This window comes from Ranitomeya variabilis, chromosome 6, assembly GCF_051348905.1.
Source record: "Ranitomeya variabilis isolate aRanVar5 chromosome 6, aRanVar5.hap1, whole genome shotgun sequence".
Lineage (NCBI taxonomy): Eukaryota > Metazoa > Chordata > Amphibia > Anura > Dendrobatidae > Ranitomeya > Ranitomeya variabilis.
Genome location: NC_135237.1, coordinates 62,623,193 through 62,639,974, shown reverse-complemented (window position 1 = coordinate 62,639,974; position 16,782 = coordinate 62,623,193). Strand labels below are relative to the sequence as shown.

The 16,782-nt window shown below is 42.1% G+C and overlaps 1 protein-coding gene across 6 annotated transcripts in view; it reads right to left on the bottom strand.

Annotated features, from left to right (window-relative positions):
- DIP2C (disco interacting protein 2 homolog C) overlaps positions 1-16,782 on the bottom strand; it is a 467,742-nt gene that overhangs the window by 124,361 nt on the left and 326,599 nt on the right. For all 6 annotated transcript variants that reach the window (XM_077268558.1, XM_077268561.1, XM_077268555.1 and 3 more), the window contains 5 exons: positions 14,757-14,867; positions 11,401-11,524; positions 10,378-10,487; positions 8,994-9,096; positions 6,304-6,368 (listed from right to left, as the gene is read on the bottom strand). In XM_077268558.1, the coding sequence (XP_077124673.1) occupies positions 6,304-6,368; positions 8,994-9,096; positions 10,378-10,487; positions 11,401-11,524; positions 14,757-14,867 (513 nt within the window). The remainder of the gene's footprint in view (positions 1-6,303; positions 6,369-8,993; positions 9,097-10,377; positions 10,488-11,400; positions 11,525-14,756; positions 14,868-16,782) is intronic.

Sequence of the window (16,782 nt, the reverse complement as noted above, 5' to 3'; positions counted from 1 at the left end):
GCCAAAACCAGGAGTGGGTAAAAAATACAGAAGTGGTGACTTGTTTCTATTATACTTTTCCTCTGATTGTTCCACTCTTGACTTTGAATTACAAATACTGATGTAAAATACTGACCAAATACTGAACGTGGCCTAATAATAGCCGGTGGTGGAGTCTTCTTTTTAGACATGACAAACCCAATTTATAAGCTTTATTAGGGCATATGGGATTAAGAAAATGGCTGCAATGATGACATATAGTGCATGTTAGATGGCGGCTGGAAAACAGGTCTTCCACTGGTGACAACAGCGTGTTTTTGGGGGTGATTCAGACAAACCCCTTTAGAGAGGACCTTCTACTTTAATAAATCCTTGGAGCCTTTCACATCCTTCTTGTCCTGTAGCCCTTAATATTAGCCATACTCAAGAATTGTAAGCATACTGAAATTCTGCAATGACGGCCATTACATAGTCTTAATAAAAGTTCTTTTCATGAAGAGTGGTCTATTTAAGTGAAGAGGAGCTGAAAACGATCCAAGACGGAAACATGAGATGCTGGAAAGCCGAGGCTTTAATGCAGGTGATAATACAGAGACGAAGTAATCAGTAAATGAATCACAGGGACCATTGGCGCACAGTTATTGTCAGACCATAGAGCAAGCAAACGCACTGATGTCATCTGAAATGAAGGATTAGTGTCATCTTCATGGCCTTAAATGGCCCTTTGTGACATGCAAAGATGGAAGTGCACAGTCACAGAACAGGTGCTATAGTGAGTACTGCGAGCAAAACGAGCCTCCGCTGCGAGGCTCCAAATGATTTTTTCAATGAAAGACCCTCCGCGGACCGCTCATCCTGCAGCATGACATAACGCACAGCTTCATGAAAACATAATAAAGCTAAAAACATCTGTACTATGGTCTCGGATGCCGTGAGGTGGGGACAGTATAACAACCCGCATTTGGAAAGTACGTTACGGCGAAGAACAAGGAAACCACAGCCAAAAAGGAGATGAAAAACCTTTGGTGGTAGAGATAAAACCGTCATGAAGAACCCAATGTCATAAATAGATGGGTAGAGAAGAGACATTTATGATCCTTTATGTCTTTGTTTAGGCAGAAAATGGCCGTCACGGCAGAGAGGAATCAGCCCATCAGATGTCTCATTTTAGCATTCTCTGGGCCCCCATATATTGGGGCAGTACGTTCTTCCATAGACTTTATATAAACAGCTGCTGTATACACCTGACATCACCCAGTGTCGCCCATCTGGCGGCCTGGAAAGGGCAAATTCATACAGTGAAGCAATAATCACACACGGGTCCCCTTGGTTCTGACAAACATAAAGCACGGAACACTATTTTGTTCCTTTTATGGAGACATTTTGGGAATGTCCTTTTCCAAAAGTTGTATTTTGTGACTAATGTAGGCATGAGTTTTTTTTGTTGTTGTTTTTTTTTATACCCAAGACCGTGTGCCATCCATACTATTATACGGTGCTTTGAAAAAATATTCATACCCCGTGAGCTTTTCCAAATTTTTTCACATTACACCCACAAACTTAAATGTATTTTATTTGGATTATATGTGATATATCAACACATAGTTACAAATATTTGTGAAGTGTAAAGGAAATGATTTGTGGTTTTCTAAAAATGTAATAATATAAATCTGCACATTATGACATGCAGTATTCACAGGCAGTACTTTGTAAGACCACCTTTCGCTGCAATTACTGCTGTGGTGTTTTGGGGTCTGTCTCTATCAGCTTTTCACATCTAGAGGTGGAAATTATTTCCCATTCTTCTTCGCACACTCGCTCTAGCTCAGTGAGATTGGATGGAGACGTCTGTGAACAGAAATGTTCACGTCTTGACACAAATTCTCAATGGGATTTAGGTTTGGACTGTGACTGGGCCATTCACACACATTAACCACTTAACCCCCGGAGCTTTTTCCAGTTTTGCGTTTTCGTTTTTCGCTCCCCTCCATCCCAGAGCCATAACTTTTTTATTTTTCCGTCAATATGGCCATGTGAGGGCTTGTTTTTTGCAAGATGAGTTGTACTTTTGAACAACACCATTAGTTTTACCATGTCGTGTACTAGAAAACAGCAAAAAAATCCAAGTGCGTTGAAATTGCAAGAAAAGTGCAATCCCACATTTGCTTTTTGTTTGGCTTTTTTACTACGTTCACTAAATGCTAAAACTGACCTGCCATTATGATTCTCCAGGTCATTACAAGTTCATAGACATCAAACAAGTGTAAGTTCTTTGTGAAAAAAAGTGGTGAAAAAAAATCCAAATTGTGCCATTTTCCGATTCCCGCAGCGTCTCCATTTTTTTTATCTCGGGTTGGGTGAGGGTTTATTTTTTGCGTGCCGAGCTGACGTCTTTAATGATACCATTTTGGTGCAGATATGATCTTTTCATTGCCCGTTATTGCATTTTAAATCAAGGTTGCAGCGACCAAAAAAACATAATTCTGGCGTTTTTACTTTTTTCTCGCTACGTCGTTTAGCGATCAGGTTAATCCTTTTTTTATTGATAGATCGGGCAATTCTGAACGCGGTGATACCTAATATGTGCATGTTTGATTTTTTTACTGTTTTATTTTGAATGGGGCGATGTGAACTTTTATATTTTTTTTACTTTTTTAATATTTTTTAAAACTTTTTTTTTTTTTTTACTTTTGGCATGCTTCAAAAGTTTCCATGGGAGACTAGAAGCTGCCATAACCCAATCGGCTCTGCTGCATAGAGGCGATGATCAGATCACCTCTATATAGCAGAATTGCTCACTTGCTATTAGCGCCGACCATAGGGTGGCGCTTACAGCAAGCCGGCACTGACAACCATAGAAGTCTCCAGGATCGCGATTCCACCCGTGGCTATTGCGGACACAGCTGACATGTTCCAGGAAAGATGTGGGCTCACCGCCGGAGCCCACATCAAAGGGAGGGAGTCTGACATTGGCGTACTATTACGCCCGATGTCGGAAAGGAGTTAATAGGCTTTGCTCTAAATCATCCATTGTAGCTCTGCCATTATGTCTAGGGTCATTGTCCTGTTGGAAGGAGAACCTATGCCCCAATCTCAAGTCTTTTGTAGCCTCTAACAAGTTTTCCTCCAGGATTTCCCTGTATTTGGTTCCATACATCTTCCCATCAACTGACCAGCATCCCTGTCCATGCTGAAAAACAGCCTGGTAAGTGCTCCAGTCCAGTGGAGCTGACGACACCAAGGATTAAATGTAACGGGGGGGGAGATTTACTGTGGGGGGATTTGGTGCGGTGGGGGAAGATTTACTGTAACGGAAAAAGTTGTGAGGACACAAGTTTGGGGAGCAACAACGGGACAAGTGCAGACAATATGGGGAGATGGACAAATTTAGAGACACAATATGAGGAGCAAGGGCGGAGATGGGGGGCACGTATGAGGAAACAGTATGGGGGATGGGTGCAGACAGTATGGTGAGTGGGGAAGTTGGTGCCAACACAGTATGGTGAGTGGAGGGATGGGTGCGGACACAGTATGGTGAATGGAGGGATGGGTGTGGACACAGTATTGTGAGTGTGGGGATGGGTGCAGACACAGTATGAGGAGGAGAAAATGTATGCGGACACAGTATGTGGAGCGAAGGTAATGGAATTGGTGCAGACACAGTATGGGAAGTCGAGGGATGTGTGAGGAGGCAGTATGGAGAGTGAGAGGGTAAGTGTATTAGGAGGGAGGGGGAAACATGTGAGGAGACTATTGAGGGGAATAGTGCAAGGAGACTATGGGGGGAAAAAAAGAGTGAGTGGGCACAGAATAAAGACCGAGTAGTGTGTAGAGAAGTAGCATGGTGGGGAAACAGTGTAAGTGCACAGACAGGAAGGGAAAGTAAGCCAAGGAGGGGGGAGTGCATAGAGGGAGCATAGTATAGAGACTGGGCCCTATTGGGGAGACAAAGTGTGAGAGGATAGTGTGAAGAGGGGGCCCAGTTTGCTAAGGAGAGAGCAGTGTGGAGAGCATGTACCAAAAGAGGGACAGTGTGGAGGTCATATTTTGTGCAGGAAATATAGTGAGGAGTAATTATTTATTTAGGGGATCAGCATAGGGCAGATATTTTTATTCAGGAGCAATATAATGACTCTGCTATCTTTAAGGGCATGGTGTCAGGATGTGCTGCAGAAAACCGGAGAAGATGGAAGTCTGCAAAGACGAGCTGTGGATGAGGAAACTCATAATGGTGTCTGGACAAGATGAAGAAAAGAGAACGACTCCAGAGACGTCATTATCTATAAGGCATCTGGATGTAAATGTTATTTTGTGATACTAATTCTCATATTTTTATTTATGTTGTCCAAGTTTGTGATGAGTCTGCAATCATTCTATGTGATTGCAGACTTCTGAATTCTCACAGTGCACTGCACACTGTCAAGATTCTCTCGTGCCGGCGATTTCCATACATGCGGTCACGTGCTGATTAGACATGCGAGGCCCCACTCAATGAAAATGAACTGAGCGAGGCTGGACACGTCTAGACGGAATATGGCCAGAAGTATACAAATCACATAATTCTGCAAGGGAGAATCCTAAAAGTGTGCAGTGTATGCGCTGTGAGAATTCAGAAGTCTGCAGTCACAGAGTGATCGCAGAATTGCATCTCAAACCTGGACAAGCCCTTTAATTAAGAAATGAAGCCCTGTAGCCAATTCTAAAGTGTGTAATATACTCACTGTCAGGATTCAGCTCTGCTTGCAAATTCAAGCAGACATCACATGGACACTTCACTCATATGCGATCATACTACGGTCACGTGACAACTAGCTTCTCTTCCTGCTTCTCTCAATTTTTCACTGAACAGTGTGAGAATTAGGAAGAGCAGCTCATCAGTACGTGACTAAGTGTGTAAATGGCATAGGTGCTTCGGGGGGCGCCAAACTCAACTCTTGCCCTGGGTGCCAGAAAACCTAGATACGCCTCTGCTAAGAGCTTTGCTTTTTTTTATCCTAACCCTGCCTTACTCTTCTCCACAACTTTATCCCTGACCTGTCTGCTGTGTTCCTTGGTTTTTATGATGCTGTTTGATCCCTAAAGTTCTCAAACAAATCCCTGAGGCCTTCACAGAACAGCTGCAGTTATACTGAGAATAAATGGTGAACTCAATTTACAAACTACTTGACTTCTGAAGGCAATTGGTCACTCCGGATTTTATTGAGAGATATCAGACTACGGGGGGCTGAATACGAATGAACATCACAATTTTCAGATTTATATTTTTAAAATAACTAGAAAACCATGTATAATTTCATTTGCACTTTACAAATATTTGTTCCTTAGTGTTGGTATATCACATAAAATATCAATAAAACACATTTAAGATTGAGGGTGTAATGTGAAAAAAATGTGGAAAAGTTAACAGGGTATGAATACTTTTTAAAGGCACTGTTATGTCAATCTGTCCACCACTAGTATAAATGGCAAAATAGAGTTTCTTATTTAAAGAGTAACCATCCTTTCAATTGTTTTTTTTTTAATAAACTTTGTTCATAAAACGTAATTAGTGATGAGCGCCAGTGCTTTTTACTCGAGTTTGCCTAGGGTGCTCGGGTAAACACAGAGTATCGCGGGTGCTCGAGTGACGTGTTCAAGTCCCCGAGGCTGCATGTTTCGCGACTATTGGACAGCCACAAATCAAGCGGGGATTGCCCATGTTTGTCAGGCAATCCCCACATATGTGGCTGTCTAACATCAGCGAAATATGTGCCCGCGGGGACTCGAACATGTCACTCGAGCACCCGCGATACTCTGTGTATAACCGACCACCCTAGGCAAACTCGAGTAACCAGAACTTGCTCTCATCACTAGTTGTAATATTTCTTATTAGAGAAATCTGCTTCATTCTCCTCCTGGCCTGATCATCCATTCTCAAAATTCTCAATTCTGGGGTAAAATCTGTCTTAAGTGAATACACATTTTCCCATTGCGGAGATAAGAGATGACAGTTGGTGCTCATAAAGTTCCATGGAGAACTGTAAGTCATTTCAGGAGAACTTGTCTGTGTCTGCCTCTAGTTTCTCCATAGAATTTTAAAAACACAAATTGCCATCTCCTATCTCGGAATACAATAAAAAAAAAAAATATGCTAAACTTTATGAGAAAATATTAAGTAGAATAGATGAGGGGGGGAGCGGGGAGTGCTCTGTCCTGCATCCAGACCGTAAAGTGAACAACTCAATATGCACTTTTGAGCATAGTGGGAAAAACCTTTTAATGAAAACAATTGATGGGACATTAAATAATACTGAGAAAAACAAGTGGAATAATGTGAAATCATACCGTCAGGATCCCATGCCAGAGCCCCACATCTTTCTTAAAATCCAAAACATTCACAATGGTTTCCGCTGTGAAAGGAAAATGAGATCTCAGTGTAAGAAAACAATGTATACAAAAACAAAATAAAAACAATGCAGTATACAACAAAAACTCCCTGATTTTTTTGCAAATCCGCTTTAAAAAACTAAAGTGTTAGTACAAGTGTCATACAAGCAGTAATTGTTTATAATCAAGTATTAAAAGTTTTAGTCGTTTATATGCACAATGATTTTATTATTAGTGGTATATTCCTATATCCACTTTTAGTTTCAGTTTTAATAATATTAATAAAGGCAATTTAGTTTTAATTTTAAATATTTGTAAATGCGTTTATTGCCCTTGGTAACTTCGTTTTGTCTGCCGCATCTCCACACATCTCTAAAGTGATTCCACTCATACCCCCCTTTTTTTTCTCTATTATAGTCCATGTGGAGTGCTAGTATCAATATATATGAACATGGCGAACTGGACCGCTAACCAATTGGTTATTGGACCAAATGGGCTATTATAAGCAGTATAAGGCAAACATGATTTAATACTTCATGGTCATTATAACCAATTGGTGTCCAACCACAATTGGTGTACATTCGCATTCTCTCTATGGTCCAGCACCCTGGGGGTTAATATGTTAATTACATTGGACAGCTATATATATCAGTCGGCAGGGAGGGGGCGGTAACCCTGACGAAGAGGGACGGAGTCCCTCGAAACGCGTTGGTTGGTTTTTTTGCCCCCTCCAAGCTCCGTAGTTTTGTGACGTCACGCTGCAGAGCAGTGTCGGCCATTTTTTTCAGCCGCGCATCCAGGATCGCCACCGGCCGGGGCGCTTCTGGCTCTGCACGTCCTCCAACCATTCCAGCTACTACAATTTCTCCTGCCGTCTGGATGTTCAGAACCCCCAGCAACAGCACTCGCCGGCTCTTACTCCTATTGGCACTATCTCCCACGACCTAGGTAAGGAGTAAGTGTTTTTCACTGCCTCTGTGTGTGATTGCTATCGGCTTGGCTGATTCCACTGTTGGCGGTCTGTGGGCGTGCTGGGGTTGTGTTGGACCCATATCTTCAGTCTGGTTTAGCGCGATACCTTACTCTTTAAGGCCGGTTTCACACGTCAGTGGCTCCGGTACGTGAGGTGACAGTTTCCTCACGTACCGGAGCCACTGACACACGTAGACCCATTAAAATCAATGCATCTGTGCAGATGTCATTGATTTTTTGCGGACCGTGTCTCCGTGTGCCAAACACGGAGACATGTCAGTGTTCGTGGGAGCGCACGTATTACACGGACCCATTAAAGTCAATGGGTCCGTGTAAAACACGGACCACACACGGACCTTCTCCGTGTGCAGTCCGTGTGGCGTGCAGGAGACAGCGCTACAGTAAGCGCTGTCCCCCCCACATGGTGCTGAAGCCGCGATTCATATCTTCCCTGCAGCAGCGTTTGCTGCATAGAAGATATGAATAATAGTGTTTAAAATAAAGATCTATGTGTCCGCCGCCCTCCCACCCCCTGTGCGCCCCCCCGCTGTTCTGAAAATACTCACCCGCCTCCCTCGCAGTGTTCTGTGCTGGCCGCCCCTTCTACTGTATGCGGTCACGTGGGGCCGCCGATTAGAGTCATGAATAGGTGGCTCCACCTCCCATAGGGGTGGAGCCGCCTATTCATGACTGTAAATGAGCGGCCCCACGTGACCGCATACAGTAGAAGGCGCGGTCAGACCAGGAAGCATCGACAGCCAACGAGGGAAGCGGGTGAGTATTTTCAGAACAGCGGGGGGGCGCACAGGGGGTGGGGGGGGCGGCGGACACATAGATCTTTCTTTTAAACACTATTATTCATATCTTCTATGCAGCAAACGCTGCTGCACAGAAGATATGAATCGCGGCTTCAGCACGATGCAGTGTACCACATGCGTGGGTACCACACGCTCCGTGTGGTACCCACACGGCACATGGGCGGCACACGTGTGCCGCACGTATGGCCTACGTGAGCTCACGGGCACACGGACACGGATAACTCCGGTACCGGAATTATCTGGACGTGTGGGACAGCCCTAAACAATACTGAATGAGTAAAGGGTGGTTGTAAGGAGAAATACTGGTGTAACATCAGTAGGCTTTTCCCCAAATGTAAAATGGGAAATTGTCTCCTCCAAGTTAATCAAACCTACAGACAACTAAGTGCTTACACTTACCTCCACTTTTTTTTCTAGCTATCGGCAGGGGTTTTAGCATCACAAATATGGCCAGCTCATTAGAACAAAAAAAAAAGTAGCAAATGGTGATGAGCGAACGTGCACGGATAATGTCTTATCCGAGTATGCTCATGTGTTCACCGAGTATCTTGGGCGCTTTCTTATATTATGTGCGAGTCCCTGCAGCTGCATGATTTGTGGCTGTTAGACTGTTAGGAAAACCCTGCATGTGATGCGACTGTCGAACAGCCATGAGACATGCAGCCGTGGAGACTCAAACATATTTTCTGAGCACGTCAATGACACTCTATTAGCACACGAGCATGCTCAGATAACACCTTACCGAGCATACTTACTCATCACTAATCTTGATGCAAATGGAAGAAAAAAAAAATCTAATTCTATTAATCAAAAGTTCCATTATCATTTGTAGATATCAGTAAGAGGAGCGTTGCTTACCTTCCGTGTATCCACAGGCTTGTGTGAGCGCTTGGCAATGTGTAAGGAGCGCTATCCTCGTCACCGTCACTCCTAGCACGCTGCCATCTTTACATGTTTTATACTGAAGGGCAAGACACATACAATCAGAATAAATGCACAACACGTACAATACACAAGAGCTCTGAATAATTTTACAATGAAAAGTTAATATTTTTTCTACTATACAATATGTTGCGTTTCCTTGACATATGCTGTGAATGAATGAATGAATGAATGAATGACTAACAGACCTCGGGGATCACTATGGTTTGCTACAATGAATCAGTGTTGGTAAAAGCTAGAAGATGGAAGGTAATGAACAACATAATCTTTTGTCACAAGAAGCTGATGAGAGATGGATGGAAAGAGCCACAGGAAGAAAAAAGCTTTCCGCACCTCGACATCCAACTCTAAGAGATAATCAATAAATCAGAGCCTAAAGAGGTTAGAAAAACTATAAATGTTGCCTTTGTTTTTGTGCCACCATTGCCCATAGGCTGTGTCTGGTACCACAGCTCAGTAGTAGTCACATAGATGGGTAATACACAGGTGGCTCAGTGGTTAGCACTGTTGCTCTGCAGCACTGGGGTCCTAGGTGTAAAGCCAAATGATCTCCCCATGTTTGCGTGGGTTTCCTCCGGGTTCTCCGGTTTCCTCTTACACTCTAAATACATACTGATAGGGAATCTAGATTGTGAGCCTCGATGGAGACAGTGATGATGATGTCTGTAAAGAGCTGCGGAATATGATGGCGCTATATAAGTGAGCAAAATAAATAAATTGATAACACCAGACCCAGTTTATAGACAGTGGGTGATTGCACCCTCTTTGGGGTCCAAATGGTCACTTTGACTTGTATGAGAACACCAATACTATTTAAAGACCCCTCGTTCAGGGAGACCCTGATTTCAGTGATGTGTCACTTACTAGGCTTTATTTTGCCGTTTCAATACAGTGTTTTATCAGGAGGAGATTATCATTAGATGACAATCGGCCTCGTGCCTCCTAGTCCAACCACTCCCCCAGCACTGTTCAGCAGCTCTCTGTCACTATACAATGGACACAGAAAGCTATGAGGTGGGCGGTTTATACAAAGCTCAGCATTCCGAGCTCTGCTAGATCTGCAGCAGAGAAAACAGTGATTCTATCACAACCGCTGCACCCAGTAAACTAAGTGATGCATCACTGTAATCAGGGTTCCTGAAAAAAATTGCTAACAGATTCCCTATAATACTGAATTTGTTTAGAATGTCTTTAGAAGGGTCTAGGTTTTTGTATACAAGTTCATGGGAAGTAACCTGCTTCAATATACATAGTATAAATGCTGAACAGAAGTGGCAGGATGCCGCCATTACATACGTACTTCTATATATGCAGTGTCATTATTTGCATCCTTGATATGTGGAAACCAATCACGAGGAGGTTTGGATAGGTGTTTTGATTCTGTGACAAACCAAAGCAACTTTGGCCAGCCTTAGGGAAAAAAACAAAAAAGTAAAAAAAATAGCAAGTGCTCTCTCGATAAAAAACAAACAAGAAAACAACAACAACAATTATTATCCTAATGAAAAGTTCATGGTTTAGTATTCTAGTTTCTATAGCAAGACTATGGGAAGATTGTCTATGCAGATAAGATCTGCGAGGATTCGTCGGAGGCACATTAGTTGGTGACACATATCTTAGGTATATACCAATACTTCTAAAAATGGTATTTCAGTATACTGTTAGCAGGAAAAACATAACAAGGAAATTATATTATACTGTATATGTTATGAAACGTAGTGGACCTGTATCCAAGAAACGCTCCAATGTCCTTACACTGTCCTATAACCTTCAGGAACATTTTGGAATTTTGTTACACTTACTATACTTAGAAAGTCACCATAAAAATAATGCAAATTAAAAAGGTAAAAAGGCTGCTATAGAAATAAAAGCCTTGGCCTAATGTTTTTTTACACTAGAAAAGTGAAATCTGTAGTATGCCAGGATGGTAACGCCAACACATCCACCATACGTGTTCGGATTGTTGGCCATAATAGTCAGACATAAAACTAATGTTAGGATCCATTCTAAGGATCCTCTAATGGCCCAGTTATAAATAAATCAGATCCATTAGGATTTGTCACATTTGCCTATAATAAAGAGAGCCATAACGCTAAAGCACAACTTGAGACTTCTCCTGTGATGGATTATGGCTGCTATCTGGCTCACAGTGTACGCTGGGACTATTTCTTCTAATCAATGTACTAAACCTGCCATACTGTATAAAACTACTGCATGGCTACACATGAAAAGCCTTTTAACAAAGCATCTGTATCATTTCATTTCCTTTTTTTGACAAAAAAAGCATAAAACATTCACCAATCAAGTGCTTCTAGATCCTCACCTTTAAATTGTGGTATCTCCCCCGTAGGACTCTTTGGCAGTCCTTTATGACAGGCATCACTAGTCAAGGCCACAGTAACCCCACAGCTTCCTAACAAAAAACCAATCTGCTGGCTCCCTGCATCCTGGAGAAAAGGAAACATAGAACATCAAGAAACAAAGAGTTCATACCAAGTCTCCAAAGGTGTCAAGAACCAAAGAGCTGCATGGTTAGCTGACTTCAGCTGCAACATCAAGATAACGGTAAACTTGCTTTTGTTCACTACACTCAAAATATGGGGGAATTTCATTGTTTTTATGTGCCTGTACATATTATTTGATATAGGCATAAAGGATTGTCATTTATGTGTTGGGAGTTGGGACCTCTAAACTCTATTTTTTTTTATTACACTAGTATACAGTGATTTTGGTGCCAACAATATCTGAACTGTTTTATATTAGGCTTATGATGCTGATTCGGAATATGACTTTGATTGTATTGCAGGACTGTGAAGTCGGATTCGGTATAAAATAGACCGACTCAGACTCCTAAAATATGTAATAAATTGGGAACAGTAGTACAATGCAGGATGTGCTGAATAGTTTTTTCATAATAATTTGGGAAGGTTATGAAATGTCCTATAACTGTCTGTCCTGTTCCTGATCTGAGGATCTCGGCTTTTAGTTGACCTTGCTTTTTGGGTGTCTTATCAGGGGTGTTTACTGATTGTGTTGATATACAGCATGTGTATCACCCATTTTAGACACCATAAAAAAGTCTAAAGGCTGAGTCACACATAACGATATCGTTAACGATATAGTTGCAACGTCACGCTTTTGGTGACGTAGCAACGATCCCGCTAACGATCTCGTTATGTGTGACAGCGACCAACGATCAGGCCCCTGCTGGGAGATCATTGGTCGTTGGGGAATGATCAGGACCTTTTTTTGGTCGCTGATCACCCGCTGTCATCGCTGGATCGGCGTGTGTGGCGCCGATCCAGCGATGTATTCACTTGTAACCAGGGTAAATATCGGGTTACTAAGCGCAGGGCCGCGCTTAGTAACCCGATATTTACCCTGGTTACCATTGTAAAAGTTAAAAAAAAACAGTACATACTCACATTCTGATGTCTGTCACGTCCCCCGGCGTCCACAGGGTTAAAACTGCTTGCGGCAAGAGCGCTGCTAATATGCATGCGCTGCTGCCGAGAGCTTCCCTGCACTGACTGTGTCAGCGCCGGCCGTAAAGCAGAGCACAGCGGTGACGTCACCGCTGTTACTGCCGGCACTGACACATTTGGTGCAGGGAAGCTCTCGGCAGCAGCGCATGCATATTAGCAGCGCTCTTGCCGAAAGCAGTTTTAACCCTGTGGACGCCGGCGGGGGTCGTGACAGACATCAGAATGTGAGTATGTAGTGTTTTTTTTTTTTTTACTTTTACAATAGTAACCAGGGTAAATATCAGGTTACTAAGCGCGGCCCTGCACTTAGTAACCCGATGTTTACCCTGGTTACCCGGGTGCTGCAGGGGGACTTCGGCATCGTTGAAGACAGTTTCAACGATGCCGAAGTCGTTCCCCTGATCGTTGGTCGCTGGAGAGAGCTGTCTGTGTGACAGCTCCCCAGCGACCACACAAAGACTTACCAACGATCACGGCCAGGTCGTATCGCTGGTCGTGATCGTTGGTAAGTCGTTTAGTGTAACGGTACCTTAATAGGCGGGCACTGCGACACATATCAGGCCATCCTATAGTCAATCGTTGAGCCAAAAGACAATATCCAAAGCAAAAACATTATCTAATACAAAATTAGCTGCATAATTTACATTGGAGAAGAAGAGGAATAAAAAACATGACAAATGTGATGTGTTTCTCTGCTGCAAGATGCATATTTTAGGATAATCTCGCCGTTCGCCATCTTCTCTGCCGCGGGCTACATGTCTATGTGAACACTCACAGACTTCTGTCAGCCCCGCAGCACCAAGCTGAGCTAGGAGGACTGAAGCCAATTCTTCATCTATGTAATGCACAGTGACTTCGTGAATATTGACATTAAAAGTGACATTAAAATAGACCCACACTCATCTCAGATCAGTTTTTCTAGATTAATTTAAAATTGTGTTTGAGGCGCAAACACTTCTTGAAGTCAAATTTCCAAAATCACATAGGTTTGAAATAAATAAAAGGGAACATGAAGTTTCAGATGGGAATTAAAATAAATATAACTATGAGGTTTAAACGTGTTATCTGGGATTGTCCAAATGATGACCAATCTATAAGATGGCTGTACGAATCAGATATCTGTCTGCCACTCGTTCATCTCTTCCAACTCCCCCCACACAATATGGTTGCGTGTTGAAATTCAAAGTCCCCAATCCTTCTCTGTTAGGAAGACTTGGGAGGCCTCTATACAAATTACATGGTGGACCAGTAACGCCACAATTGGACGGATCGGATTACCAGTACTTTTCTTTTTAATATTTATTAATTTTAGATCTCTCTGTGTCCAATTGAAAAGTCTGTAATACCGCAAACAGCCACTACTAAACGTCTGGCGCTGTGTCTCCAGCATGCTCCCATCAATCAGTTGATCATTCAGAGTAGGACCACCAAAGGATTGGCCATTTCACAGCCCTTCAAACACCTTTTCCTTCTAGTTTGTATAATGACCACTAATCTTAGACTGTAGAAAGCCAAAATAAATGGTGTCTGGTGGCAACTTAAACCTGGTGATCACTTATGATTTACTACCTATTGAGTAAAAAAAAAAAAAGTTAACTTCTTAAAAAGGAACACTCCAAGACTGATGGGAACTTTTAAAGGTTAGGGATTCAAACAAGACCAAAGACAGAATCCTTCAGTCGTGTCCCGCCCATGAGGGCCTACAGTAGGCATAGGACAGAACATCATTCATCAAAGTAGTGCTCCTTTTAGACTTTATTTCGCATGGATTTTAATGCATCTTCACTGTTAAAACCATGCAAATAGTAAGTGCCGACAAACCACCTCCCATTAGTTTGGATGAGAGATCAGCACAGCTTCGTAGGACCTTAGATTTTTCCTACAAAACTTAAACAGACCTCTACGCTCACAAATGTTGGAGGTGCGCTATATGGCCACCAACATAACACACGGTAGTGACGTAAGCAGTTATGAAAAGTGTTATTTTTTTCTATTAAATATGGCATATCTGAAGATAATGACACGATTGCTCCCGATATTATACCAACTCCTATGAAAAGTTAGTGGTTCTTTCATACAGATCTTCTGACCACCATAACTGAGGCTGGAAATCTCTTACAGTATATAACACGGCACTATTATTAACAGTATTAACGACATGGCGGCATTCAGTAATGGGGTCACAGCACCTCACCTTCCTTGTAAGTGGCACTTCAATGGGAACGGGAACAACTTCAGCTAATAGACAGCCATAAAACGCTACCATAAACGCAGCAGGATCATTATTTGGAAAAACGAGGGCCACCTACGAGAACAAATAGGTAGTTAAACGAGGAGTGGAGGCAATTAAACAAGTCTGAGTGGGTCATGGTGTATGTGGTTCAGAGTAAGGAAAGGGGTAATAGCATAAAAACTATTAAAGTTGAAGTATATGACATGAGAACACTTCCTTGGGGTCTTTGACTCTTTCGGAAATCATTCGTTTACGACCAGCAGCAAGTTAGGCAATGGATGGGAGCTGCAATGCGGAAATCAAGTTCTCTGCAAGATGTCTACTTGAAGTTCTCAGAAAAAAGTTTGTGGAACTCCGCACTTTATCAATGCAGACAGGACAATGAGAACTTGGGGCGACCATGATGGCATTCCTTTTCCAAAACGTGTGGACTTACTCTTATGATGCTACTCACAGCGGCGTTTCCATTCAAGCACCGATCTGATATATCTTATGACAGATTTATTACTACAATAATCATCAAAAGATCAGAAATTGTAACTGATCCAATTAAACCTAACCAATAAGGTACAGTGAAATTACAGAAGGGCTAGGAAATAAATAAAACTTTTAATAAGTTTGTTTAAAAACAAAAGTTAGCTAATATATACCAAGGACAAACACATATTAAATATCACAAAGTGCAAGTGCTTTTGTTAAACATGAGCACTTGCAATTTGTGATATTAATATTTGTTTGTCCTTGGTATACACTGGCTGATTTTATTTTTAAGCAAACATATTAAAAGTTATGTTTTATTTATTTCCTAGCCCTGCTGTAATTTCAGATTTATGACTACAACAATAAACACTGATACAAAGTATTTTTCTTCAAAATTTCTTTATACAGAAACCTTCAAAAAAGTTTCAGTGCACATATATGACACACAAAAGATCCACCACTGATCTTACCAAAATGAAGTCAGTCCATAAGACCTGTCGAGATATTTCGGGGACATTCCGTTTCGTAATAGGCGCAGATGAAGTGTCTCTGTGGAACATGGCTGAAAAGGAGCCATGAATACTTTAAATGGATGACTTCACTTTGGTGAGTTTGGTGACGGATCGTTTTTGGATAATATATTAGTACTGCAACTTTCTGAAGTTTTTGAAGCGATTATCGTTGGATTACATATAAGGGCATAGAGAGACTATCTATGGTACATTGTTAAATGAGGCATTTCATATACTGTTAAAGGGTATCTGTTACAAGATTTCTGCTATGCAATTTGAGAGCAGCATGATGTAGGGGCAGAGACCTTGATTCCAGTGATGTGTTACTTACTGGACTGTTTCAATACAATCAGTGTTTTATTAGCAGGATATTATCACTACAGGACTAGGTGTCTCATGCCTCCTGGTCCAACCCTGCACCACCACTGATTGTCAGCTCTCTGTCAATGTTCAGTGTAACATAGAAAGCTGGTGTGGGTGGGGTTATACAGGCTCAGCATTCTTAGCACTGCTAGATCTGCAATAGGGAAAACTGATTGTTTCAAATATTACAGCATGCAGACCAGCAAGTGACACATTGCTGGAATCATGGTCTCTTCCCCTAAATCATGCTGCTCTCAGATTATATAACAAAAACTTGCAGACAGCTTCCATTTAAGAAGGGTCAAAAGTCTAGAAGATCTCTGACTATGCCAGAGCAGTGACAGTTTCTGAAAATATTAACATTCAGTTGCTGTCATGAAATGCATCCGACTGACAGCAAGACAATGCATTGTTCTACAAGGGAGGAGGCCAAGAAAAAGCCAAAGAGCTCTGAACTCCAGGCTGCCAATCAAGGGCTCATCCATAAAGCTGTATTATAGCTCAGATGTTATCAAATGGCATCAAGAAAACTTTCCTCAGAAAAAAACTTTGGTAAAAGGCTTTTCTGTGAAATGACAAGATCGGATACAAGCCTCAACCTCTTAATATACAGCTCACACACCAAGCCACAA